Below are 26472 nucleotides of genomic sequence, written 5' to 3'. Positions count from 1 at the left end.
GCCTCTAGTGAACGCGGTGTTGCTTTAGAAACGAGCTGTTTCTATTTCTTCCCCCGATGCGGTAGTTTTATGGCGATAAGCTAATTAACAATCTAACAGGGGAAGCGATATTCGCGGACTCACCGAGCAGCTTGCTGACGGCGCTCTGCGAGGACAGCAGGTGCCGGGCGAAGTCGTACGGTCTGAGCGAGTACGGCGTCAGGTCGGGCAGCACGCGACCCGCGGCCATGGCGGCCTCGCTTCCGCCGCCGGCCAGACGAGAAGACGCCAGGTAGACGGGACCCAGGGCTGCCGCAGCGGCTACTGCAGCAGCTGCCGCGCTGCCTCCGCCACCTCCTGCATGGTAAGTTGCTGCACATGTAGACGCCGGAGTTAAATGAAGAAGGTGGCGACAAGAAAAAAATGGTTCATTAAGGACGGTAATCCCGGTTGGCCACCCTATACATGCAAAAGGAAAAGGGGGCGAGAGGAAAGACGAGTAGACGTAGGGAGGGGGAGTCAATAAACGTAAACACAGTCTTTCTTGTAAAAGGTTCGTCACTATGTCGTATAAGCGCTCACAGAGACCGGCGAACTTCTTGAAACGCGCCAGTGTTTTTCATGGCTTTCGCATGATGGTACCTTAATATTGTGCGCTGTGATAATCCTGTTTTCCAACAGACTCAAAACGGTGCGAAGAGCAAGCCTTTGCTCATCGAATGAATGCATTTACAACAAGTGTGTCGCAGTCATCACTGTCCCCCATTACGCTTAAAAAGGAAGAAGCGCTGGCGAAAGCAAAGCGTACACTCGGAACTCGCACATTGACGTGCGATCAGTGCCGGATGAAAGTTGTAGCGTTCCACGTAAAGGCCCTATGCCTGCCAGGTGCGCGCTGTTGTCGCATGACGTGCGCTTGAGGACATACAACAAACACAATCGTGAATATATAAGACACCGATATTTATGTTGGTAAGACCCATGTTCAGATGCAACAAAAAAGAAAGAAAACGTTAAGAAAAGGCAAGAGAAAAGAAGACAACTCTTCTTCGTAGCAGTGATGTCTTTAACAGGCACAAATGAATGTTTATGAAAAGCGATCGAATAGAATGACCAAGCCGCGTTATATGCATATGCATAGCCGCCTGGCTACGCTATAGAGGGCTTTCCTGTGGACGGAAGGCCCACAGAAAAAGTAAGTTCGATCACCAGAAACAGATTCATGAAACTTCAATGCCACGTGCGGTGGTTTTACGCACTAAACCACCGTTTCGGCTGTGACTGAAACCGGCGTATAGGGTATATATGCTTTCTTTAGCGTGGAGGAAAATTTCAGTCTCATGAAGGCGGTTCATTCTCTTATTGTGCAAGTTATACGAGAAGGTATGGTACACGACACCATAATGGTACAATTCGCTGCAGTTGCTTGAACACGGCAACGAAAAGATACAGAAGGAAATTATTATTGCGTGCCGATGCATAGCTGTAATGCTCGTTTACCGCCAGAAATGTTCCTGAACAAGATCCGGTAGCGCATACAACAAAGACGGTAAATGTAGTGGAAGTCTGTCACCAACGCGAACTGCACTTTGTTAGGCCGCTTTACGCGCTTCACAGTGCAAGGATAGATGATGGGGTTTTACGTTAAAACCGCGATCTGACTATGAGGCCCGCCGTAGTGGGGGACTCCGGATTAAGTTGGTTAACCTGGGGTTCTTTAATGGGTACCTAAATCTAAGTGCAAGGGTGTTTTCGCATTTCGCCCCCGTGGAAAAGCGGGTGCCGCAGGCGAACGCCGATGTACTTGGAAATCCCTGCCACGTGGCAAGGATTTGATCCCGCGATCTCGTGCTTAGCAGCCCAACACCATAGCCATGGACTTAAGCAATCACGGCGGGTACACAGTGCAAGGAGCGCTTTGGATCGTTTGAAGTGAAATTTAGGTTATTTTAACGTGCAGATTTAGAAATCTAAGTACATCGGCATTCGCCTCCTTTGGAATGTGGTCGCTACGGCGGAGAACGATGTTTGTTTGAAAACAACAGACTTAAATTAATGAAATATATTAAAAACGAGTTCCCTGTGCGTGGAAGCACGCTGATTGACTCGTTGTGGCTTAACGTAACACTCGCCGCAGATGTGAGCCATATAAGGCAACTGTTAACAGCCAAATTTATCAATGCATGGCTCCTGTATAAGGATTCGCGTGGCCGACGCGATCGAACGGGGCAATTGCTACTGGACTGAATGACGAGTTGTCCTGGTTGCGGTGCTGCAGGACAGCTGCGAGACACGACAGGAAAGGGAGACAGGCAGGCACATCCAACTAGCCTCTTTTTTTTTTTTTTTTCTTCGGGGGTGTACATTTCTTTTTCAATTATTCTACGAGAACATAAAGAGGGCGAGCGGTCTCGAGCACTGCTCTTAGACTCGTCGAGACACGACCGGAAACCGAACGCATGATGATAAGTGTCCGCTGCGGTTCGTCGCCGTCGTCACCACGACCACAGGTGCGCGCCGTCGCCTTTTCACAACGCGCCATCGAAAGAGGCGCGCTCGCGCGCGCTCCCGGGCGCGCTCTTTTCGGGAGAGTTTTCCGAGGCTGGCTGCCGGCGTCTCTCTCCTCGAAGACGCCTTCCTCCGGAAATGGGTCCGCGGACGCCCGCTTCGGAGCTTCTTTTCAATTTGCGCCGTCGGCTCCAGCGCCGCGCCCCCTTTTTTTTTCTTCGACGGCTGCGGCGACAGAGCGAGGCGCACACAGTATACGCGAAGGAGAGAGATGGCTCGTCCCGAAGAACGCGGCCCGTTCCGTACACAGGCAGCAGCCGCGAGCCTGTGTTTAGTTCCGCTTCGACCGTCGCGGTCACGTCGTTGCCACATATCACCGCTTGAGCGCGTGCCCATCGGTATACACGGCTCGTGTGTGGGGGTGTGTGTACGCGTGTGTGCGTGAGTACTTATACGTGCGTATGCGCGCATATGGACGAGCATGCGAGTCATGCAGTCTGCCGCTCATATACTGAAATGTGCGCGCCTGTGCGAGCAGGCGCGCCGAATTTTTTCTCCCCTGTTCATTTGCTTGCAGCCTGTATTCGCGCTACATTAGAGCCTTCCGGTAAAGATTGCTGTTCGACTTCCGTTCGTCGCCGTCCACAGGGCGATGTGACGACGAAGACGGCTTCCGGGCGCGGTAAAGACACGCGGCAGTGTACCTTCTACTACAATATTGCGGTCGAAGCCGAAGTGTAAGCATTTCGAAAACGACGGGCTCAGAAGCACACGGGAGATCTCCGAGCAGCGCAATCACGGCGGTCGCTTACCTTTGGCACTATATCATCGCATTTTGGATTTGTTGTGCTGCTAAATTCATGGGTTCTATGAACTATCGTCCTTGTTACGAAAGAGAATTGTCGATGTGCCTTTGAAACGACAGAGCTATAACTAGTCTACACGTACACTCGAAATAAACGTATGTTATCGGGATTGCAATGGCGTTCGTCTTGGCATTCAATGCAACATAACCCTCGGTAATGTTTAATATCCGGCATTTTAAGGCACCCATCGTAATGTTAGAAGAAGCCTTCTCTCTTTTCACGGAAATGGGCCGACGTGATAATGCAACTCTTTCCGTTTCTATTTTGCCCGAGTGAAAAAGTAGCAGGAAGGTCCTCATCACTGTCCACTCGAGCACTCTACAGGGAGCAGGAGATCTTTATCTCCAAATAAGTTATTAGTGGCGCCTTCTCTTCTCCTACTCGCTTTCTTTTTCTCGAATGTTCGCTCTGCGTGCTTTTAAAAAACCTTCGCACGCAAGTGCTCCAGCTTATCACATGCTGCAAGACATGCTGCGCGCGAGAGAGAGTGTACTGCAAACAAGCTGCTCGTTACAGTTGTGTGTGCGTGTGTGCGTGTGCCTTTTAACCTCTTTTTTTATACAAGTTATCCCAATACACTGTGCTGGAGTGTTCATCGACGTGATGCTCATCGCTATCGTCCTTTTGATCTTCTGAGGTTGTATATTTATTTACGCTCGCACGTAAGTGATAGATACACTGTTACTCCTAGCTTCTGTTTCTGTGTATATGGGGAGGGGGGAGGGGACGGCGAGGCAGTCTACGCAAGTGCAAGAATAAATAGAGATTAAAAGCCAGACACATATATAGGATATTTTAAAAAGTAAGACGGAAAAAGTTAAGGACATTACGAAATTTTTGAAATATCTCCTCGGAGCAGGTGATTGCTATCTAGCTGTCATCCTTACTTTATGTTCTTCCTTTTGCAACGTTTTACCACGAAGCTTTTGGCCTCTAGTTGGTTAGCACTTTTTGTGGCGTGCTTACCCAAAACACGGCAAGGGGTTTGTGTTCGAGTTTCCGTGTAACAGAATTGTGTTTCCTCGTATATTCGGATTACAGTACGTACGACTCTGTCATGTCTGCAGGTTGTGTGTAAGTCGTACTTTGCAAATTTTCTGACGCATTTTACTTCGAGAAATTGAATGATGATATATGTTGTGCTAATTAACGGTACCGCCGCCTAGCGGCCGCGGCCACTAACACAGATCTCAAACGGCAGCTGGAAAAGGGTACTGTCTTTCAGTTCCCGCGTAACAGATTTATGTTTTCTTGTATATTCGAATAACAATCCGACGCTACCATGTCTTCAGCTTGTAAGTCGTACTTCAGGCATTTTCTGACGAAACCCACTTTTAAACACTAATTTAGTTATATAAGGCACTTGGCGGACGGCCTAGAAGAATGAGGCTGCGTGCCGCACCTCCGCACACGTGCGTGCACACGTGACGTACGTCGCTTGTGGTGGTGGCGCACTCGTGCAACGTCGTCAAACGTCAGTTGGGGTGCATAGTGGTGCTTGTCTAACGTTCGCACCAGCTTCCCTCTACATACGTTTTCACAGGGTGGAATGGAGGCGGATTTTAAAAATTATTTCTGCTGTTTCTCCCGCGCACCGGGCTTGGCGTGCGGCATAGTCACAGCAGTAACGTCGCACGTGCATGCTTCGTCAAAAGTACCGAATCCATGGTGCGCGTGCCTGGGCCTGTCGCTGGGTCGTGCATTGTGGCCTCTGCGTAGAACCTTCCTATAGCCGCAAAGCCGGCATATATTCAGCCGGACAGTGTTCTTCTCTCTACTGAGCTCCAGACAGCCAGGACTGCTGTACAGCAGACGTGCAACAGCGCACGGCGTCAGATCTCACTCGAGGTGAGGCTACGAAACCACTGACAATAACTTCACCTATATACCTCGCCGATGCATAGAACGCGAAACTCGCAACAGCAAGAACTTAAAGCGTTATATAGTAACGCCGTCACACGTTCTGCGGATAAATCATTAGAGCCGGTTACAGCGCCACGAAGGGAAGAAAAGAAGATGGGCGGGCTTCAACGTGTAAGGCCGGCCCGAAAACACGGGTTCAGTGATTTAGCTCGGCGGCGTTGGGGGTGCTTGTTGGCGCGATAAGTGTGACGAATACGGTGCCGGGTCAAGTGCACAAACAGCGGGCCCGCAAGCATGAAGGATCCGCGCTTATAATTAAATTCGGGCCATCAGCGGGCCGCTCGTTGTGATGATACGCTGGGCGAACGAGTCAAGCTTATGCGTGCAGTGCTCGAGCCGCCACCCATACGAACGACCGACCTAAACCGCCGCGAGGTTCTTTAAGATGTACAACGCCATCGCAGATGCACGCGTTCACTCTTGTCCTGCCGGAAGAAAAAAAAAAAAATGCACGCAGTGTTGTGAAAGCTGCGGCCTTCGCATGTAGCCCAGCGGGGACCGAATTGACGAAACATCACGCACGCCCAAATGTGTATACATCGTTGTTGGAGCGCGTACGCTATCCAATTTCAATGACCCGCCGCGGTAGCCATTTTGTGGTAGCTATGGGGCTGTGGTGTTCCAGTTCTGAGTGCTATAGGTCGCGGGTTCGATTCCTGTCCGCGTCGACCGCATCCTCACAGGGGCGAAATACACAGGCGGTCGTTTAATTAGACTTGGGTCAAGGAATCCAGGTGGGTGGAAGTGTATTAGAGAGCTCTCCAGTGAGACGACTCTCATATAGCCCCAATATTGCTTACGAATGTTAAATGTAATGAATTTAATGACTATGGTTGCACGCTTATCGCGGTGACCTGTACAAGGGCCTTCCATTCTTGCACGATAACAATAAAGTTTAGGCGCAAGTCTTCGACGTTTTATTTCGATTTTCGGTTGGTTCTATATATATGACTGCGGAAGTGAGCACGGCATTTGTGATTCCTCATTTGTAGGTGCACAAAATTTCGAAAACGCGCACCGTGACACCAATGATAGCCAGTGCGGCGCGTCTGATTCCGGGTCGAATGCTCTACAGTGCTTCCAACAAACTCCAACGAAACGATTGGCCAACGCCACGCGCTCCGGCTTTAAAGACGCTGTACCGTTTTATTCAAGCAACATAGAAAGAAAAGCGCTTTGGAGATATCACTCTCCGAGGCTTTACTCGCGGCCACCACACGTCACAAGTCGAGAGAGAGAGAGAAAAAAAAAAGAGAAACGAATAACGTGGAAAAACAAAAAAGAAGACAGAAACTAAGAAGCGGCCACGGCGTTGCACAAGCCTGTCGACAGGCGTGTCATGTTTTGGCCCGGGGCCTCCCCCGCGCCGTCCGTCCTTTTGGCGCCCGGCTGAACCGGATCGCGGCGGGGCTGGGGGCCTGCAGGCCGGCCGCGCCGAAGCAGGAATGGGGCGATCGGGCGCCCGGAATGGACATCGACACGCAGCACTGCCGCGGGACCTCGTCGACGGCCGTTCGGAACTGTCCCGCCGCATGCATACACATACATGCGCGCTCCTTGCCGCAGGTGGACGCGCGGCCCGCGCGTATAAATATAGCCGGACGTGTACTACGCGAGTTAAAAGGGGGGCGCCTCACGTAAACGGAAAGAAGGCTAGCCGCGGCACGTAACCGCCGCCGAGGGCTGGAAACCGCGCGGGGACACCCCAAATTACAGGTGGCGGTCCCCCTCGGCACGGCTGACCATCCGAAACACGACGGCATCGGCAACAAGAAGCGATGCGGAGGAGATGAGAGAGCAACATGCTTTCTTTTAGGCGGGCTCCTTGCAGGGTGTAGTGTCGCTGGTGGCGGTGAGAGCCGCCGACCGCGGGGTGGGAGCGGCGACGCAGTCATTATACGGGGGGCGACAAACGGCCTTATCGGCGCGATTCGCGCGCGCGACGAAGTGCGTATGTAGCATTATATACGCGGGTGGCAGCGGCACTGCAATCAATCTGCCTCCTTGCGCACGCTGCTCCACGAATGCATGTGTATGTGTGTGTATGTATGTGTGTTTGTGTTCGTGTGTGCCGTTGTTCGTTGACCGCGCATGCGTGCTGCGGACGGCGCTGCTTTAGTTAGTCGTATCGCTTCGGCGCTCGAATTAGGCGCTACAGTCGTTCTCTCCCATCATTTTCATGTTTTTTTATTATTATTATGTTTGCACCATCGCGAAATCCCGTTTTCGCTCAGGGTGACGAAAAAGGAGAGGGAGATGAGACGATCTAATAAGCAGCGGTGATAGCGTGATGGTTGCGATAAGATGGATGGTTTCTTCGTCGGATCAGCCGCGTCCTTTTTTTGATGGCAACGCGAGATACGGACGCGTTTTCCGAATTATGCGCCCTGTCGGCGTTAATGGTGCAATCGGCGCTGGGGTACAGGGAACGCTTTATTAGTCAAGTGTCAAGATCTCCCAGGAAAAGACGATCGAGGCACTGTGTGCATAGCACTACCATGCTCTGCCTACAGCCACTGCTACCTCTTTTTCGTGCGTTCGTGCGCTTGTTCGCGCGCACGGGCCCACTTCCTACAGGCAGAGTTGCTACCGCCGAGGGACTAATGTGCTAGGATGCCTTTAAGGATGCACACTCTCCGCGTTTTTTAGTACCTGTATTGTGCGACTCTATACTAACTGCCGCCATTTTATAGTTCTTAAGTGCGCCCGCACGGATGCGCACAAAACGTGCTCGCACCCGCAGCTTCTTGAGCGAGCAAAAGAAGACACGAGGTGCATGCCATGGTGGAGGGAATGACGGTCCTGACGTTGCCCCAAGCGGGGTTATAACCATGGTAGACTTGGCCCGCAATGGATGTGCCTGAGTGTCTTCTTCGGTTTCATTGTATCTGCCACCATGTGTCGATAAATCGAGTATTTCGCAAGAAATGTGAAAAGAAAAAAAATGTGTTACACTGAATTCCTTACGCACTATCTGCGGTCCTGCCGGGAGGACTAACTTTTTTCTACGTTCGTTTGGAAACATTTTTTTTCTCACGTTGTCATGAAACCTCTTCCTTACAGAACAGAAGCGCTTGCAGGGCCAGGTGAAGTGCTCTACATATCGCCCACTCGGCTGCACTATAAGTGAAAGAGGCACACGTAGCACGGGACTGACCTTAAACGCCCATGCAAGAGTGTATAAGCCGTTCTTGCTTTATAGGAGGCTGGCTTCTGTGCGGCTAAATTCCTTAACAACACATCGCTTATGCGGCGGTTTGGCACCCAAGCCATTACTGGTATCGTGTATTGCTTCGTTATCTTTGTCTCACGCGCGCTGACCTATATATTGCTCACAGCATCGAAGGAACGGAAGGAGAACGAGAAAGAGGGTAGTATGGTCACCGGATGAGGCCCTTTATAGTCGAATTATTCTGCTTACTTTAACTCAAGTCTTTACATCTCAAGCACCACTTGACTTGTATCGATGTATTGAATCCATGACAATACCGTTCAAATACCTCGCCCAACAACAGCTTTAAGAGGTGCATTCCCTTTATCCTGTTTTCTTACGCTTGTTCTAGTTTGTAGCACTGTTTTCTTCTTTTTTGCAGATGTTCTCTCCCTATATACATCGTCAGCGGTCACACCCTCGTTATTATGGCCTTTCAGTCCAAAGAAAACTAATTTTGAGCTCATAATAGTGCTCACGATATTAATGTTCCCGTTTCTAAAGCATCAATGCCATCGTTCACAGACGGTATATGTCTTAACGCTTTGCGCGCCATACTAACGAAGGCTATACCTGTTTTTCATTATTCGTCCTCCTCGGCTTCCTTTTCTTTTTAATTCCATGTTTTGCCGCTTGGTGGGTGTAATAAAATGATGCAGGGCATGGGTCGATTTGCCTGTATCGTTATTCCATCAGAAACATTAACTCGGATGGGTGGAAGTGGCTTGTGTAAGGCGCTACCGTGGGCAAGGCTTTTCACTAAGCATCTCATAAATAAGGCGCATCATGTTCGAAAGTAATTAGGCTTGGGATATCGGAATCTAATAGAGTACGCGTGCTAGAAGTTACGCGTTTTACCAGCTCCTAATTAAAGGCACCGGGATGCATTTTTTTTCGAGGTCTCGTGGTATTAGTACTGATGAAAAGAAAGTTCAGCGCGATCTTGTTATCGGCTAGTTTAGTGCTAACGAGACGAATCACCACGTGATATTTCTTGGACAAGATCTAGTGACGATAATAATTGATGGAGCTCTGCGTCCCTACGCTGCGTATGGCTTAAGAGGAACGCTGTTACTCCTTCTCCTGTTCAATTTTACCCACCTATACATATGTTCAGTCTATACCGTGAGCCGAAATTTCAGAACAAGCGTCATCATCACTTGCCGAGCTTATATAGAAATATAGCCACAGCCCGATTTCGTGCTATGGAGCGGGACTCCGTATAGCCGTAAAGTGCGTCAAGCGGAGCAAACTATAGGAGTTAAGAAAAAAGAATAGAATTGTCGAGGTTAACGCCCCGAATATGTACAGCGAGTTATGAGGGGCAGTACTTAGGAGGGCTCCGAATTAATTTCTCCCACTCGGGGTCCTTTAATGTGTTCCCAAAGCATGGTACACGAGCGCTTTTGCATACCGTCCCCCACCGGAATGCAGCCGCAGTGGCCGGGCATCGAACGCAAGACCTCGCGATTGTTGTTGTATAATCACACGGGACTCGCCTCATATAGTCTATGGTAACATACGCGTTTCTATATGGGACACCCACATGTTCATATGGGGATCATACGGGAGGAGAAGGGAAAGTAAAGGTAATGACAAGGAGATTAGGAAGTGTAAATGCCGGCTGGCTACGCCGCGCTGGGGAACGGCGCAAATGAAACAAAAGGCGATAATATCAGATATGTTCCATATGGTAGGTGGAAACGTGCGGGTTTTTCTATGGGTCCCTCGGATGCTCATACGGGATTTCTGGATATGGAGCAGCATATAACTTTTTTCCGACAGGGTTATGCTCGCATTGAGGCTCAGTTTCTCCCTTGCACTACTCCTCTAGCGCTACGGGAGTGTTCGAAAGCGACCACTCGAACGGGCCACTACTTTCTGCCCGCCGCTATGCATGCTGTCTGATGCTTTCATTTGAATACTGCCGAAAGCGAGCACTTCTTCCTCTCCCCCTCCCCCCCCCACCCACACATTTAAACGCGTAATGAACAGGACGTGCGGAAATGTGCGAATTCACAAGTTCCCGTTTGCCCAATTCCCCTCATCTTCACGTCACTATATTTCCCCTGCCCCGGTGTAGGGCAGTAAACTGCAGCTGTCATTTCGCAGAATGCCTTATACCTTTCCTCCTCTTCCCATCACTCCTTGTGGAAAACGAAGTGTGGCGCTAGCTGTGCCCAGAATAAATGCCGTATTAAGAGAAACACAGCAGTGTGGACTATGCCTGAGCTCCCAAACAGACAGTGTTAAAAGAGCCAGCGCTCCTGTACTTGCGGGGAGTTTGGCGCAACTCGAACCACTAGTTTAAGCTGCACTAAACGCTGTTTGCATCTACGTGCGTCGTAATACGCATGACGCAACTAATGGGCGACGATATTTCGCATTACGTCTGGGCGCGCGCGGCGGTCTAAAGCGTAAAGGCACCGCCATGCGATTTGTTCAGTCGCTTCATTTAGAAGACTTCACTTAACTTTGAAGACTTAATCTGCCCGATACCCTTAGCCCTCGTTTCACCGCGACCCTTTTTCTTTTTTCTTCGCAATTCCGAGGCAACACCTTCTTTTTCGCTTTCTTATTTCTTAACACTTTGCCTTCCGGCTGGTGCACATAATTGTTCGGTCTTAATTTTCTTTCTCTCTCTCTCTATCTCTCTACTGGCCGCGCCGAAGGAAGTCAAGAACCTCGGCTGCACTCCACGCTTCGTGGGAAACGATCGGTCAGTTCAGAGCTGCTCGCGCATTTTATCGTCTAGTTTAGTCCCTTCGCGTCCCATCGGTAGGTTCGGTTAATTTCTTCGCTTTGCTCCCCCTTCTACGCCCTTCGGGAGAATCTCGTTATTTTTTTTCGCGTCTCTTTCCGTCGAACGCGGTGCGCTTCGAAGCGGGCCGGCGTCCCTCTTCTTCTTCTTCTTCCTGCCTTGATGAAAACCGAAACGTCGGCTCTTTTGCGCGCAGAGACACCGGAGAAAAACAGCACGCGAAGCGAGGCTTAGATAAAGATTATGAAGGGAGGTGGTGGGGGGGGGGGGGCTGCAATGTGAGCAGGCAATCAAGGCCCCGCGTCTAAATGGCGATTCCTCGCGCGACTCCTCGGCGGGCAGCGCGCACACAGACGCGCACGCGTTCCTCGTGCATATACACGAAACCGCACGCACACATATTCCCGCATCGCATAGTTTCACCGCGAACGGACGCTGCTGGGAACGAACGAACGCATGAAGTGTCGCAGTGTACACGCATCCGCGGCAGAGGTGTTAGGGGAGGGGAAAATCGGGAGGGGGGGAAGGGTGACTTAGGATTGAGGCGTGTGCTCGTATTATACACGCCGGGCGGTTATAATGGGGTGCACACGCGCACTCGCGCCTTTGCCGACCGAGTGGGCATACAGTGGTGGCCGTGCTGATGCAGTGTGTGTTTGTGCATCGGGCGGCCGTAGCCATAGCCGGCGGTGTGTAATTAAGGCGCGAGCGTCGTCGCCGGCACCGCGAGAACCGAGAAGCACATTAGCACTTTACGGCGGCGGCGCCGCTGCGGCAGCGCGCGCATGCGTGCCTTCAAGCTCAGCGCGCGACGCCCAAAAGTCCTCCTTCTTTATTTCTCGATATCTTTTTTTTTTTTTTACTTTTCTTTTTCCTCTCGCGGTGTCGGGCGGGCGCAGACAGCGATCCGCACGTGATAAATAATGATCGGCGAGCCGAAAGAGGCGATAATTGCCTCGCCCTGCGGTCCTCCGCCGTCGCTGCTGCCGGAGCTGCCTCGAAGAGAGCAAGAAAACCGGTGGCGTGCGGACGCGTGAGTGAGCGAGCCTTTCTCTGCTTGGTGGGGTTCGCGCTAGTGCGAAGAACTGTGAAGACCCGTAATCCAGATTTAGTTTTGTACTTTAATTAAGCCTATCATTCTTTTTTTTTCTTTTCGTCGTGCTTAAGCTTTAGTTTTTGATGATTGATCCAGCGCCATTGCAATCTTATGTGTACGTCTTATACGCATTTCGGCGGATGCGGAATGTCGACCGGGCGCTCTGTCGCCAACGATGTCCCTCGCGATGAGGGACATTAGGAAAGGGTCCGTATGTTAATGCAAACTCTAATCGACTTGGTGTGACGCGTGTTGAGATATACTACTCATACGTAACATAGATAACATACTCATGGGTAGTACCATTTTTTTTCCGGGTTAACGCTCAAGAAGCGACTAGAAACGTGATGCTCGGGAAAACATGGCTTCCAATAGAGTTTGCGTGAAATTCTTCAGGCTTTGTGATGCCATATGGTGCACCGAAAACTTATTTGTGCTCCACTGTGCCGGCTCGAACTTTCTTGCGTGCATTTCTTCTTGACGCACATATAGGAATACGACAAAAAAGATAATAACATAGGGAGACTGTGGAAGCATCGTGTTAATTAAGGTCCACTCGACACCCCCTCCACCCCCTCCACCCCCTCACACAAACACACACACACACACACACAAACACACACACACACACACACACACACACACACACACACACACACACACACACACACACACACACACACACACACACACACACACACACACACACACACACACACACACACACACACACACACACATACACACACACACACGCACGCACGCACGCACGCACACACACACACACGCACACACACACGCACACACACACACACACACGCCTGCGCAAACGGTCAGAAAAACGCCGATTCCTTATCTAAACATAATGTGGCGGCGACAACAGCCAGCTAAAACTTGGCTTCATGTACTTGGCCGTCTTAGCAACGCTGCGACGTCACGCGACTCATAATGTCAGACATCGTGCCTCCGAAATCTGCAGTGCTGAGCGACGTGATATGTCAGAGATCTCGGAGGCGGTCCCGCGGGTGGCCATTTACCATTTGTACGGCGTTTTACGAGCTACAGGTTTACCGTCACCTGTAGAATGTTCGCCCATGAATCGCAGTGGATTCCTGTTATATTTGCGGCTGGGATTCTTTTTTTTTTTCCTTCGCGCTGCTAATATGTATAGTGTGCGCATGGCAACGTTACGTAACAGCGAGGATGTCGACTATAGGCATTGATTTAGTGTCCTTATTGCTTTCCGCGAACGGTGCGCACGATCTGATGCTGCGGCACGATAACAATGCGCCCGATTTACGACAAGGCGAACACAATCATTTCAGAAACGTGTGTGGGATGCTGAAGCAGATTCATGTTCTGTTTCGTGATGCACATCCACATGCACTTCATAAACGCCTGTTCCTTCCTCAATGACCGCCAGCCCGTGATTACGTCGTCTGGCTGCGGAGAGACGATTTTACATGTGTACGCACGTGGCTGGCGAGGACGCTGGCGTAAACCGTCTCTCGACCGCACCAAGTAGACACGACAAATATTTCTTGTCGTGTAAGAGAAAATTCTGGGACGTTTGTCCCGCAAGCCATTGCATCAGCCGCATTGTTTCGCTTTCTGAGTATATACATAAATTGCGTGACAAGGTTCTTTGTTCGTTGCCTCGCTCTTTCTTGCGCGATGTGTACGTTTCATATTCTCCCTTCGGTCCCATTATTCTCTTTTCAGTATAGGGTAGACGTAATGACCTTTCTTTCGGAGAGCGTCCTTACCGTTAATTTATGCGCAATAAATAAATAAAAGTAACACACGGGACAGCGTGCAGCTAATGTCGGTGATCGCTCCTGCGACAATTTTTCGCAATTGCTTCTTTTATAATAGATTTGTGGACTGTCTACTCGCTGTATGAAGAGCCATTCGCAGGCTTTCTTCAGTATTCTTCGTGAATAGCTGCTCACTGCAGCAGACGGCGGAAGAATGTGCGACGATTCTCCGGACAACACACATATGTAGTCAACAAAACGCCACCGAATCATTCTGCTACCGTCGCCAAACACAGACGCATAAAGAAGCGCGAAATAACGAAGACCGATCGGCGGGAATGAATCACGAATGCCGGCGACGGTGCGGGGCGACAAAGAATGACCGCGAGAATTTTGACAGTCTTGTGTCGCGAACGCAGATGCGCATCGAGAGCTCGATCCACTCTTGCACATGCGCGCGTCGCGGAACGAAAGAAAGAAAAAAAGAAAGAAATGCACGACTGCATGGTTGGAGCGGCATATGCAAATGATCGATGTCGTTGTTTTGAGCATGCGAGAAAAGTTCGATTCTGCGCATGCGCAGGAAAAAGAAAAAAAAAAACGCGGGCGCGCGAGGCGTATAAGACAAGTAAAAGCGATATATATATATTTATGCACAATCGTTCAACTGTGTGCCGCCGCGTTCCCGCTGTGAGACAGTGACAGCCAAGTCCTATATCGCGGAGTGTTTGCAGCGCACAAGCGTCCTATCTCAGAATGCTCCCGTGTGCACTCGTACACATACAACGGTTGTGAATGCGTTATTTCTCCTTCCTCTCAACGACGGACGACCACTCTCGAGTGAGCGCGCATCTGCGCAATTCACGTTTGTTAGCGCGTGGTCTCACCAGCCACGAGAAATTGGCGTATGACCTGAGCTATATATATATATATATATATATATATATATATATATATACACCACGTAGAAGGGCTTCCAGGGCTTCGTGGAGAAAATATACATGGTTAGTTCGTTCATGTTAACATCCACTGCCCCGAAAAGTTGTGCGTGAGCATGCAGATAGGCCAAAAGCCAAAACTTTGGTAGAATCCAAAATTCATAAGGAGGGGATCGCTTTACCTGCGTAATATATTATATATTCAAATGGTACACCGAGTTTTGGTACATTCTATACAACTGGTACCGTTGGGGCAACGGCCCAGAAAATCGAGTGAGTGAGTGAAAACCTTATTGAAGATGTCCGGCGATTCGGGCGGTTCGGGGCCACCAGCACCCCAGGGGGCGGCCTCGGTGACAGAAAATCGAAGGAGTTAAAATATTGCGGCAGATCCGACGCACCTTGTTCGACTGTGAATACGGTGAAAGCTTTGTTTAAATGCACGAATGGTGCTGAAACCCTGTGATAGTTTCTGCTTTGCTATACTGCCACGTCAGTGCAAAGTCGTACCGAATGCCTTCGCAAAAAACCACATACTCCCCGTTACGAGTTGTCCAAATGCAGCCCCTTCGCGTCAACTTGGGTGCACGCGCATGCGCTCTCGCTATGTTGTCGTTGGCACGATAGAAGTGTATACGTGTGAGCGTGTCCTAATGGCGAGAGCATCGCACTGCTCTGCTGAATGGCCGAGGTTCGATCCGACCATCGGGCACGTGATTCAGTTTTCTTTTTTTTTCTTTCTTTAAGTGTGGTCTGTTCTGCAGGACAGCGGCAGAACCCAGCAGCCACGCTATGCGAAAGTCTGGGAGCGTGCGCAAAGAAACGTTTCGCTTTAAATCTACAAGACGTCTGGACATAAACAGAAAGCGCTTATCTGATTCTATGTATTCGCAGTACGCGACCGCTTAAACCGCAAATTTCATGCAGCTGCGCCGTTTTAAACGAGCTGGCACATTAAGAAGGAGTGTGTACACATGGCGTTGTGTGTATTCAGACGGACACGTATCTTTCCCAAGAGTTGCTGGCAATTTCAGCGCGTCGACTTTGCGCCTTATTTCAACCTGTTAGTCGTCACCAAAAAAAAAAAAAAGAAAAGGCCAGGTCTGTATAGGCACAGCGGCAAAGCGATGGTGTACCACAAGCTGCTGCACGTGTTTGCGCAGCAAAAGAGAAAAAAAGAAGATACCGGAGGTGTCGTTCGGGGGACTTATGTTCAACTGACAACATCGCTTTCTCGTCCAATCGCCGCACACGTTGCCTTCTTTCGCGACCGCGGTGTGGCGGTGCGTCCGCGAAGCAGCCGGCACGCAAGCCACGCGGTTACACGATATATAGCGTCAACGGCGAGCCGGACTCCGCGTTGTTGGCGAGTCACGGCAGATTGAAAGTATACCTCGGCCGCCGACGGGTCCCTCGCTGTCACGCACGCGTTTCGGAGCCTTACGACTATATATACGGCCCAAAAAAATGTGTTTCGATCGGCTGCACAATTCGCCGAGCTGTTCGCCCCCCAATTCGAGCGAGTCATTTACGCGGTATACGGAACTCGAGAATAACGAACGGGTAATGTATATGTACAGCGAGCGCGGTTGCGAGAGGACAGAGGACTCGAAGAACAAACGTCGTTCAACACGGGAATGATTATGATGATGGGCCACAGTCACGAAGGTGCCTAATGCGTCTCTTGGCGCGCACATGCCCGCGCCGCGGATGCACATCATGGATGGTTATATAGCGGGAGGCGATGGATCTACGGAGGCTATAGAAAGTGTCGTTGGAGCGATTAGTTTTTGGTTTGGCCGTGCTGTTGGGGACAGCAGGCCAGATGAAGTATATAGTCTACGCACGCACACGACGCCTCACGCGTATTTGCGCGCTTAATTACACGCAAGAATATATATCGCGTAAGTTGCGCGCTCTGCCTAAACGAGTACGCATGCAGGCGCCAATAACAACGCGATAAATGTGCGCTTGTCACATGTACTACTATACTTGCGTAAATTAAGGAAAACGCTAATGGAAACGCAAACGAGTGGAGGCGAGAGAAAACTGACTAGCAGCAGTCAACATTCTCCTCGAATCGGGTTTCCCTAAAACCAGAGGTTGGTAATAGCTGTTTTATAGTATACAGATGAAAACACTATAGGCACGGTTCGAGAAAAAAGCGTCTATACGCCCACAGCTTTTGCTGGCATCGGCTGGCATCGTGACGTTTAACGAAGCGTTCCTTGTGACGTTGAAATATTGTTAACGGCTTATACTGACTGTATACCTGCAGGGCTATCGTTGAGCTTACTTCGGGCTGTGCCGCTGGCTGCCATTTAATTATGGAGCTCGTGCATGCATTAACATTGCTTTGCAAACATCTCACGCCCCCACCTTTGTCACTGCGAAACCCCACCCTCCATCTCTCGTACCCGTCGTAGTCTGCCGGTCGATTACCTCGATCCCTGTCCCGATATCGTGACGTCTCAGTCCGCTGCTGCAAGCGGTTGCCGAACAGTGCCTGATATCGCAGACCGCGTGCGAAAAAGCATTCCAGCAGTATTGCCTACGCGTAATGGTAATAATAATGAAGCCGGCTATTACCTCACGGCACTCATCGAGCGGCACACGAATTCAACCGCACTTGGTATCTCGACGCGCGCTTGTCTGCCTCGCTTCGCGAAGATAAACTTTCGCGCGGAAATGACTGCGCGGCGCAACGCGTCCGATTAGAACTCGCATCGATACAGTATAGGGCTTCGCCGAGGTTTCCTTTGCTATTTGTGCCGTGTTTGCCGAGGCACTAATTAGTGGTCCGTCCGCATCGAACTCTGTGTGCGCGAGGAGGCGCACCGTGCTCCGCGGCTTGGGCGTGTCGCTCGCCTCGAGGGGCTCGTCTTGGGATCGATGCGAGCGCGCGCGCACGAGGGAGCAGGGAAGACGTTCGGCTGCCAGTGCTGCAAGCGTGCCGATAAAGAAAGGAAGAAAAAAGAAATCGGGCCACCGCCTCGGCCAATCGCCGTGTCGCGACGCCGTGAGGGTTCGCCCGCGCAGCTGCTTGGGAGGAGTGGGGCGGACACAGCTGCCGCCGCCACAACCGACGCGGCGAACCGCGAGTCTAATCGATGTCGCGCTGGGAAGGGTGTCGCTTCGCGGCCTTCGGCGGTTTCCCAAGCTCACGTGAGGAGCTTGAGGGGCAACGGCTTCCTGCAACAGTTACCAGGAGAAACTGTGGTGCTAGTGTACGTCTGCGGGGGCTGCAGGCATATGGCCGTTCAGTCAGCGTGGGAATGATGGGCAGTGTAAAAGTCGACTACCGTTAGTTCGACCCTTGCAGGGCAACAGAATTTGGTCGAATTATCCGAAAGGTCGAAATAACCGATAGCGGTAAAAACAAATTTAAGTTTTTTATGCTATTACTCAAAGTAGTCTGTAATGTATTTTTCTGCTCTGTGCTCTTGAAGCGCGTATCAATCGTGGTGCGGCGACGAGCGCCGACGAAGAAAAAGTAAAGTTCTGCAAATAAAATCAAACTAATTTAAAACAGCTTCACGCCTAGGAAAGCAGCAGCACCGTGCGCTGAAATTTCTGTGCTTTCAAGCCTTAGGAACCGTTGCGCCGGGAGGGGACGCCGGCGTGTGGTCGAATTAACCGAACGGCATGCTTAAGCGTTCGAACCCGGCGAGTTTTTATTACGTAGCAGTTTATGATTTCTCGCCGGGATGTTCCTGCGCGTTCGCAGTGAGCGAAAATCGAATTACCGAAGGTTGAATCAACGATAATCGACTATGCATGAAATTCGTTCTTCTGGCTCGAAATGACATTATAACTTAGGAAAGTGTTCATCCGCAACAAACCATCTACATCCAAGTTGCAGGTTCGCGGATAAAAGGAGCACTGCTGTGATTCGTCTCTACGGGGTAAATAGAACAGCGAGGAGACAGCGGCAGTTTACGCTCTAAAGACAAAGGGAGTGATGACAAATCTGTTACGCGGCAGACGCAAACTTGCGCGACTCACGGAATCGAGTCACTTCCTGCGAAATTATGAGTGCTTGCCCTATACTTTAAGTACAAACTTTGTCCGACACATTGAGGAAACCAGATGATCGTCCTCTGAGTGAACAGACAGTACTAAGAGCACCATCCCCACCGATCATTGGGTCAGAAGGTAGTGGAGGCACTTTTGTGCTTTCTGAGTACGTCTTGGTTTGCACGAGCGGCTTTGACTCAATGACTGTCTGTACACGTTTCTATACCCTCTCTCCCTCTCTCTTCCCCTTCTCCCTTCCCCCAGCGTACGGTAGCCAACCAGACTCTTGACTGGTTAACACCCCTGTCACACGGGCACCCGCAAACTCCTTTTAACTCCGTCGTCGTTATCTCGAGGGAGATGCACTCAGTGTCACACGGTCGCGCTTCCGCTAAGGGAGTTTAAAGGAGCTTTTGGTCAAGGGAGATCGACGATCTCCCTCGGCGGCTGGAGGAAGTACTCTCGATCGTGCCCATACTTTTTCTTGTAAAAGTGATAATTTAATTATTGTTCGCATTACAAGTAAGGCAGCGTGTGTTTAGAATGTTTCTATTGAATTAAACAAATGTCCAAGCACAATTCAGCAACAGTTATGCTTGCTGCTGCACAATACTAGCTCTCGACCTATATAGGCCGCTTGGCACCGTGTTTTTCTCGTCTTTCAGGGCGTTTACACGAACCCGACAGAATAGGATTGAGGTGCCTTGTCGGGCTGGAATATGCCTGTCGAGTTCATGTAATTGCTAGCCGGTCGGACTGAACGAGCGTCGAGTCGGGCTGAGTTAGCACGACCCGTTTGCAGCGTTCATGCAAATGCGGACGGGTCCGGCCCGCCAGCGGCGAGACTTGTGCGGGAACAATGGGACGTCGCGATTTATGTGGCGGTAGCAGATGTATAGTATCAGGACAAGGTCAAGACAAGGCACTATGTAGTGTGACCTCATCGTAGCGATAAGACCCATGAAATAGAGCTGTTCCAGACAGCAGCGGGAACCGGAAGCCCGGTTCCAACACGTTCATGTCTCGGCTCGAAGCTGTGTGCCGTGTTTGTCCCGACTCGTCAATAGCGAGTTCATGTAAACGCGGTAAGGTCTGGCTCGGTCAGCCCGAACTCCAACTCGGCCCACTCGCGTTGGGTTCATGTAAACGTGACCTTTGTCGTGCTAGTCGTGCAGTGGTCGGTGTGGTCACTCATGACTGACACCGGCACAGTAGACAATATAAAAGAAAAGCTCAGGAGGTCACCATACACGAAATGTGTAGTAGCACTATAGTTTGCAGCAGTTCGGGTAGCAGAACGCATAGCCGGCTCGCCACGCCGCAAAAGAAAACATAGATAAGCACAGAGTGGCTAGAGTCGCTGTCAGCACTGCTACGTTTAGCGAGCGCACTTTGATATTTACCGAGGTGTATGTTTTTCGCGTCAAATACATCGGATGAGATTTTTATGAAAATAGCGTTAATTATCATAGCTACGAGCGTAATTAGAAGTTACATTCTCGTACTTGTACAAAACCCAAACACTGCTGAGTGCGCCTTTGGCGGCTACTTTTAAGAAGTCCTTATTGGTCGTATAAGTGACACGACCACAACTTCCTTGACGTCGAACTCCCTTATCCTAAAGGAGTTCATGGGTGCCCGTGTGACCTTCCTTATCTGTCTCTTTCTCTCTCTGGCAAAAATATGTTGTTTGCATGCCAAGTGTCCGGCCACACCATTCCACGGCAGTTCCGTTGAAGTGACGGACTGTACATCTCATTCATGGAAGGGTTCTGAAAAGAGATAGTTGTGGCGGAGATAGTCTGTGGCGGAGTCGCAAGCTGTCACTGCATGAAAGACGGCGTCGAAATGCGGAAGCGCGGCGTAAAGGTCGATCTCGTATCGGAGACCGTCGAACAGTGTTAGGCTCGTCTAAATAGTGAGGCTGAAGCTGCCACATTTGTAGTATACAGCTAGTTGTCTAGCGGCGCAACCCAACATCACAGCTTACCACTACAGTTCGCGCTTTCTGATTGCACGACTGGATTTCGCGGTCTAAATATACATAAATACATTTCGGCCTATCTTGTTGCACAACCGGATTTTGCGATTTCGTTACACGCATCCAGACTTTGCATTCTTGTTGTGATGCCGGATTGGCAGCCCTTACTGCGGCTCCCGCGATTACAATCCTGCAAACTCGGAAGCAATGCCCTGCATTCCGATGCAGTACACTGCACCGAAATGTGCGTAAGCCGCACTCCTCACATTTGGGCGCACTTCACCAAAATGTGAGGAGTGCGGCTTGCGTACATTTAGATACACGGGAAGTGCATTTCTGAATGTGGCGCACCGCTCCACTGCACCTAACTGTTTCGAGTGCGCAAACCGGTACGCGGCGCAGATTTCTCGCTAGCCACTTTGCCAAGGCCCCTTGAAGTGAAAATTGTGCTCTCAGGGGGGATTCGAAATTTTGTCTACAAAGGGAGCTAAGGAGGGTAGGGGGAGAGAAAAGTGTGCACGCCTTCCTAAAGAAGAATGTGGGCACCTTCGGTCAGACCCTGCGGTATTAAGGAAAAAAAGGTCAGCCCTGAGTGGAAAAAAAATTTCAATGAGACGTTGTATAAAACAGCCGATCATTACAAATTGCACGTCGGTGCTAAGTACACACACCGAACAGGATGTCTATAGCAAGGGCTCGATAATCGGTGGTGTTGAAGACACGCTCGCGTCTATGATACTCCGCTTTCTGACTGCGTAGGTCGGCGGGGACAATTTCTGGAAGGTAAAATTTTCAGTGTAACGACGTGCCATGCGCCCAGCGAGATAGAAAAATATCAATAATCACAACAATAATAACAATATGAAAAAAACAGATGCGTGGAGACTCAGTGACTGGAAGATCGTTCCACGGAAAGCTAGCGATCGCACGCGCACAAATTGGGTGCCGCCTCCTCCTCCCGCTATGCGCGTTCTTTGGCTTCGAGCGATATATAAGCCATTACATTTATTATGCCCCTCAGTTATCTGCAGGAGTCGCGAACACGAGTTTTTCGCGTTGCCCCTGTAATTAGCGATCGGACCGGGCGCATAGTTCTTTTTTCTTTTCTTTTTTGGCTATTTGCCTTTCTTTAGATGGGCTACTGTCCGAATCAAGCCCGCCTATAGCTCTGCGTGAATTATAATTGGCGGCCCCTCATGAACAGCGTAGAAATTGACACCCTCTCCGTATTTATCGGCAGACCTGTGTGCCCGGTGGACTCACGGGAATGCGCCGCCATCGCTTCGCGTCTCTAACGCAGCGCAAATACGACCATGCATGCATGCGCACAGAATGGAGGCGAGAAAGAGCCACAGCTTTCGGCCTTCCTCGAGTGCGATGACATCCGAGGGCGCACTGGCACCACTTTGCGGGTTAGTTCACTCCTGTAAGACGTAAGAGCATCGAAACGGCGACGGACGTATGCAGCGCCTGACGTGAACGTTATATACGCAGAAGCAGCTTATATATAGGTGACTGTTGACACACGAACTCGAGAATAATGGACGGACATGAGCAGTCCTGCAATGGCTGGGAGTGCAGATTTTTGGGCTAGCCGGTTCGTTGCATCAATTGAAGTCATCGCGCTGCATTGACACGGACAAGAAATACAACAGGACGAGCGCTAACTATCAGCAGTTGATAGTTGGCGCACGCCATGTCGTCTTTCTTGTACGTGTCAATCCAGCGCTATGACTTCAACTGATGTTGCAATGGCTGTTTAGCGTTATAAGCATTATTGCCGCTAGGTTGTAGCGGTAACGTCTTTTACACTTTGCGTAAGTGCAGTCGCTTTTTTAACAGCCATGTTCTTTGGCTGCAGCCTTTCTCGATGGCGTTTCCGATTTGTTCTTGTTGGTTTCCTTTCGTCCTAATTTGTTGTTCTTTTGCTGTTACCTCCGCGCTATAGCTCACCGTCGTTCGTGGATAAGTTTAAGTTCTACTTCGGTTGTATGAACAAGTTTTCTTAATTATTGTTTGACACGGTCTTCCTGGCAACGCGCACTTCATGAGCTAGCGTGCATGAAGGAAGTGGTGACCCTAATTTGTCGGTATTTAAGACAAGTAATTATGTCACTGGTGCAGCACTGAAGCTTTCCTTTCTGTTCAGCCTCAGGCCCTGAAACACGTCTTTCTCTCTTCCTCATCCTCTCTCGCTCGCCGTATCATCGAGCCCGTATCGACATTTGATTCGAAGCCGCGGACTCATTTATTTCCGCTACATGAAGTTCGGCGCTGGCCATATTTGGCCTGCAGCGGTGGCGGTTGCCCCACTAACGTGTGTCTAATTTGATGCATGCGTATACCTTAAACCTGCGTTCCCGAGCCCGATCACTCACACCTCGCACTCTGAGGTGCCGTCACCGCCCACTTCCTGCAACTCCCACCGCCAGCACATTACATTGGGCGGCGCAGCTACAGCGCTGCAGGATCGAATTGAAAATTCGGTGCAACTTCACGGGAAGCGTTCTATAATGCTCTCATGCTTGTCCGCAGGCGCTAGCATTGCCCACAAACAGGTCGGTCGTTCGCATCCGTTAAAACCGTCCACGCAGCCGTTGACCGTGATTAACGAGCGCAACCAAGCGCGCTGCAGCCCCAAAGAATTTACCGCGTGGTTGTCGCTTGGCGACCGTCGTGCTGTTGAGCGAGCAATAAATACACGCTAGCAACATACAACGATGGAGAAGCGCGACGGAGGATGCGCGTAACGCATCACTTAACAATTCCAGGGATCTCGGCGGCGTACCAGCGATGAGTGCACGCGAACGATTTCGTATGCCCTCTTCGCTGCTCACGCATGTGCGCGGAAATGGAAGGGGCGGGATGAAGCACGGCGCACCAATAATTGCACGCTACCGATCCAGCCAGCGATCTGGGTGTCGCGCTCTCTAGCTTGGTACCAGTAACGAAGCAAAGCAAGCAAACGGGACTCGCAAGTGAGCAGTTCTCGCACCCAGCGCTCGCCGCGACATCCCAGAACCGTTACACACTCAGGCTAATTAGCGCGCCCAACCAGCGTTACACACGGAGAAACAGACAAAAAATGCAAGCAGTCCGGAGCTTTTTTCTTTATGCTTTCATTCATTGTGGGAACAGCATTGTTGCAGGAGGAGACGGGGGGGTGGGGTAGTTGAGCGACACCCAACGGCGTCGTCGCCGTCGCCCAGATGTGGCCTCCTCCTCTCCCACTCTGCACCCTACGTTCATTCACGGACGCTCGTGCTTCTCGCTCGCCCGTGTTAGCTCACTGCGTGTACGTCACCCCGGCTCTGCATTTACCACACGGCACGTGCACGCATGCACGCACGCGACACACGCTGGGTGCGAACAAGACGCCCGGCGACAGCGGCGTTCCCAGCTGTGGCGGTGTTGCGGCGGCGCCGCCGCCGGACAGCATGCAGCAGCAGCAGCAGCTGCGTGCAGTCGTCACGCTGTCCTGCATTCCTGCATGCTTCGTGAGTCGCTAGGGTGCTGCTGCTGCTGATTGCTCGCACGACGCGGTTTCCGCCCCGCGCGCGCGCGCGCGGCGCACACACACGCACCGAGGCTCGCGCTTTCTGGGGTTCCTGCTGCCGTTACACGCAGTGTGTAATTGGGCCTGGCGCGGTCGCCTGCTCTGAGACAGCACAACGCTTTTTCTTTTCTTCTTTTAAAAAATCTGTTTCGGCTTTGTTCTGTCTATAAGGCGAAGTGCACTGAGCGCTCAATCCAACACAACTCGACTGTGGCGTTTTTGCACAAATGCATGTGTTCCGGCATCGCCAGTAGATGGAGCTGCTCAAGATCGTATACGTGAACGTATCTTTTTTTTTTTTTTTGGTGCGCAGGGGCGAGGAGTCCTGGCGTCATTGGTGTCGAAACTTATCGTGCGTAACCCTGACGAAGTCGATGTTAAGAATCCCGTGTCCGTGAACTAAGAGCGAATGTGTGATGGTTTGTTATATTTTGCCAGAATACCAGAGTCTGAAAGCATTTCAAAGATCGTGCGAGGTACGGGAAGCGCACGAAACCTGAAAGCACCATGTCATTGCTACGAGTTCTGAAGCCATACATTTGTTGATTTCGTGGACGCGGAAGAATACACAAAATACTCATGGAAGTTCATCGCATGGACTTCGCTACATGCAATTATTTCCGGTGCAAAAGGCATAACATGAAGATCGAGCACCGGGTTTTAAAGCACTCGCTTCCGAGCGCTCCTTTCCATTCGCGTGCGGACGTGGGAATGCAATGCCTGACCACACGCAGAATATGTTTGAGCTGATAAATATAAGCAATGAGAAGTTATAAAATGCAAAAAATAATAATAGAAAAACGCAAAGATGAAATCACACTGAAGCCTAATCTCAATCAATATAAAAATAGAAATACAATTTGATGAGTTCAGTGTGTGTGTAGGCTATTATATATCAGTAAGCTCTTGATGAGGGCTAGTTGGTGCATATTTAGAACTGCGCGAATAAAATGAGGACACGAGGAAACAAATACCACAAACAAGCACTGATTGCCAACTGGAAGTTTATTTGAAATTCTGCAGCCATTTTGTACCTTTTCCAGCATAGGCATGCGTACAGCAGTCGCATGTACACCTGCAAAATCAGCAACATCATAATCTTTCATCCAAAAAAGCTATTTCTTTTTCCGACAAAGCAAGAAAGCGAGCGCTTACATATTTATATCCTTCCTTTCTAATGTGATATGCCTCTATGATTTACCTTTCCCTCTTACTGTTTCCTTTCCCTATGAATTTAGTTTTTTCGAATATGGGAGTGCAGGGAATATTGCAATGTCCTGCTGAATGATCCCCATACCTATTCTTTACACTACTGCTGCGTTTCTCTGTGGTATTTGTTTCTTCGTGTCCTCGATTTATTCGCGTTTCAACCTCAGTTCAACACTATCGGCACTTTCAAGCTTTCTTCACCCGCCGTGGTTGCTCAGTGGCTATGGTGTTGGGCTGCTGAGCACGAGGTCGCGGGATCGAATCCCGGCCGCGGCGGCAGCATTTCGATGGGGGCGAAATGCGAAGACACCTGTGTACTTAGATTTAGGTGCACGTTAAAGAACCCCAGGCGGTCAAAATTTCCGGAGTCCTCCACTACGGCGTGCCTCATAATCAGAAGGTGGTTTTGGCACGTAAAACCCCATAATTTAATTTTTTAAGCTTTTTTTAAGCTTTCTTCGTGGCATCAAAATGTATCACACTGCATCCAACGCTTTTGTTTACGATGGCTGTAGAACCCCGCTCTGTTCCCGTGAACGAGATTTCGTGTAAGAAAAAAAACTCTTTTCGAAGGTGAGCAGGAATAACACTTTCCCCCCCTAATAATATGACAATAAAACCAGCTGTCTATACAGTATAAAAATGATTAAATAACTTATGGGCGTCTCGA

At 50.3% G+C, this 26472-nt stretch overlaps 1 protein-coding gene across 4 annotated transcripts in view; it reads right to left on the bottom strand.

Annotated features, from left to right (window-relative positions):
- Nucleotides 1-26472, bottom strand: part of LOC142583058 (paired box protein Pax-6-like) — a 218037-nt gene that overhangs the window by 52525 nt on the left and 139040 nt on the right. For 3 of the 4 annotated variants that reach the window (XM_075693333.1, XM_075693332.1, XM_075693335.1), the window contains exon 4: nt 124-351. In XM_075693333.1, the coding sequence (XP_075549448.1) occupies nt 124-351 (228 nt within the window). The remainder of the gene's footprint in view (nt 1-123; nt 352-26472) is intronic. The other variant, XM_075693334.1, reaches the window with a different exon arrangement.

Source organism: Dermacentor variabilis, chromosome 5, assembly GCF_050947875.1.
Source record: "Dermacentor variabilis isolate Ectoservices chromosome 5, ASM5094787v1, whole genome shotgun sequence".
Classification (NCBI taxonomy): domain Eukaryota; kingdom Metazoa; phylum Arthropoda; class Arachnida; order Ixodida; family Ixodidae; genus Dermacentor; species Dermacentor variabilis.
This window is presented reverse-complemented; position numbering and strand designations above follow the sequence as displayed.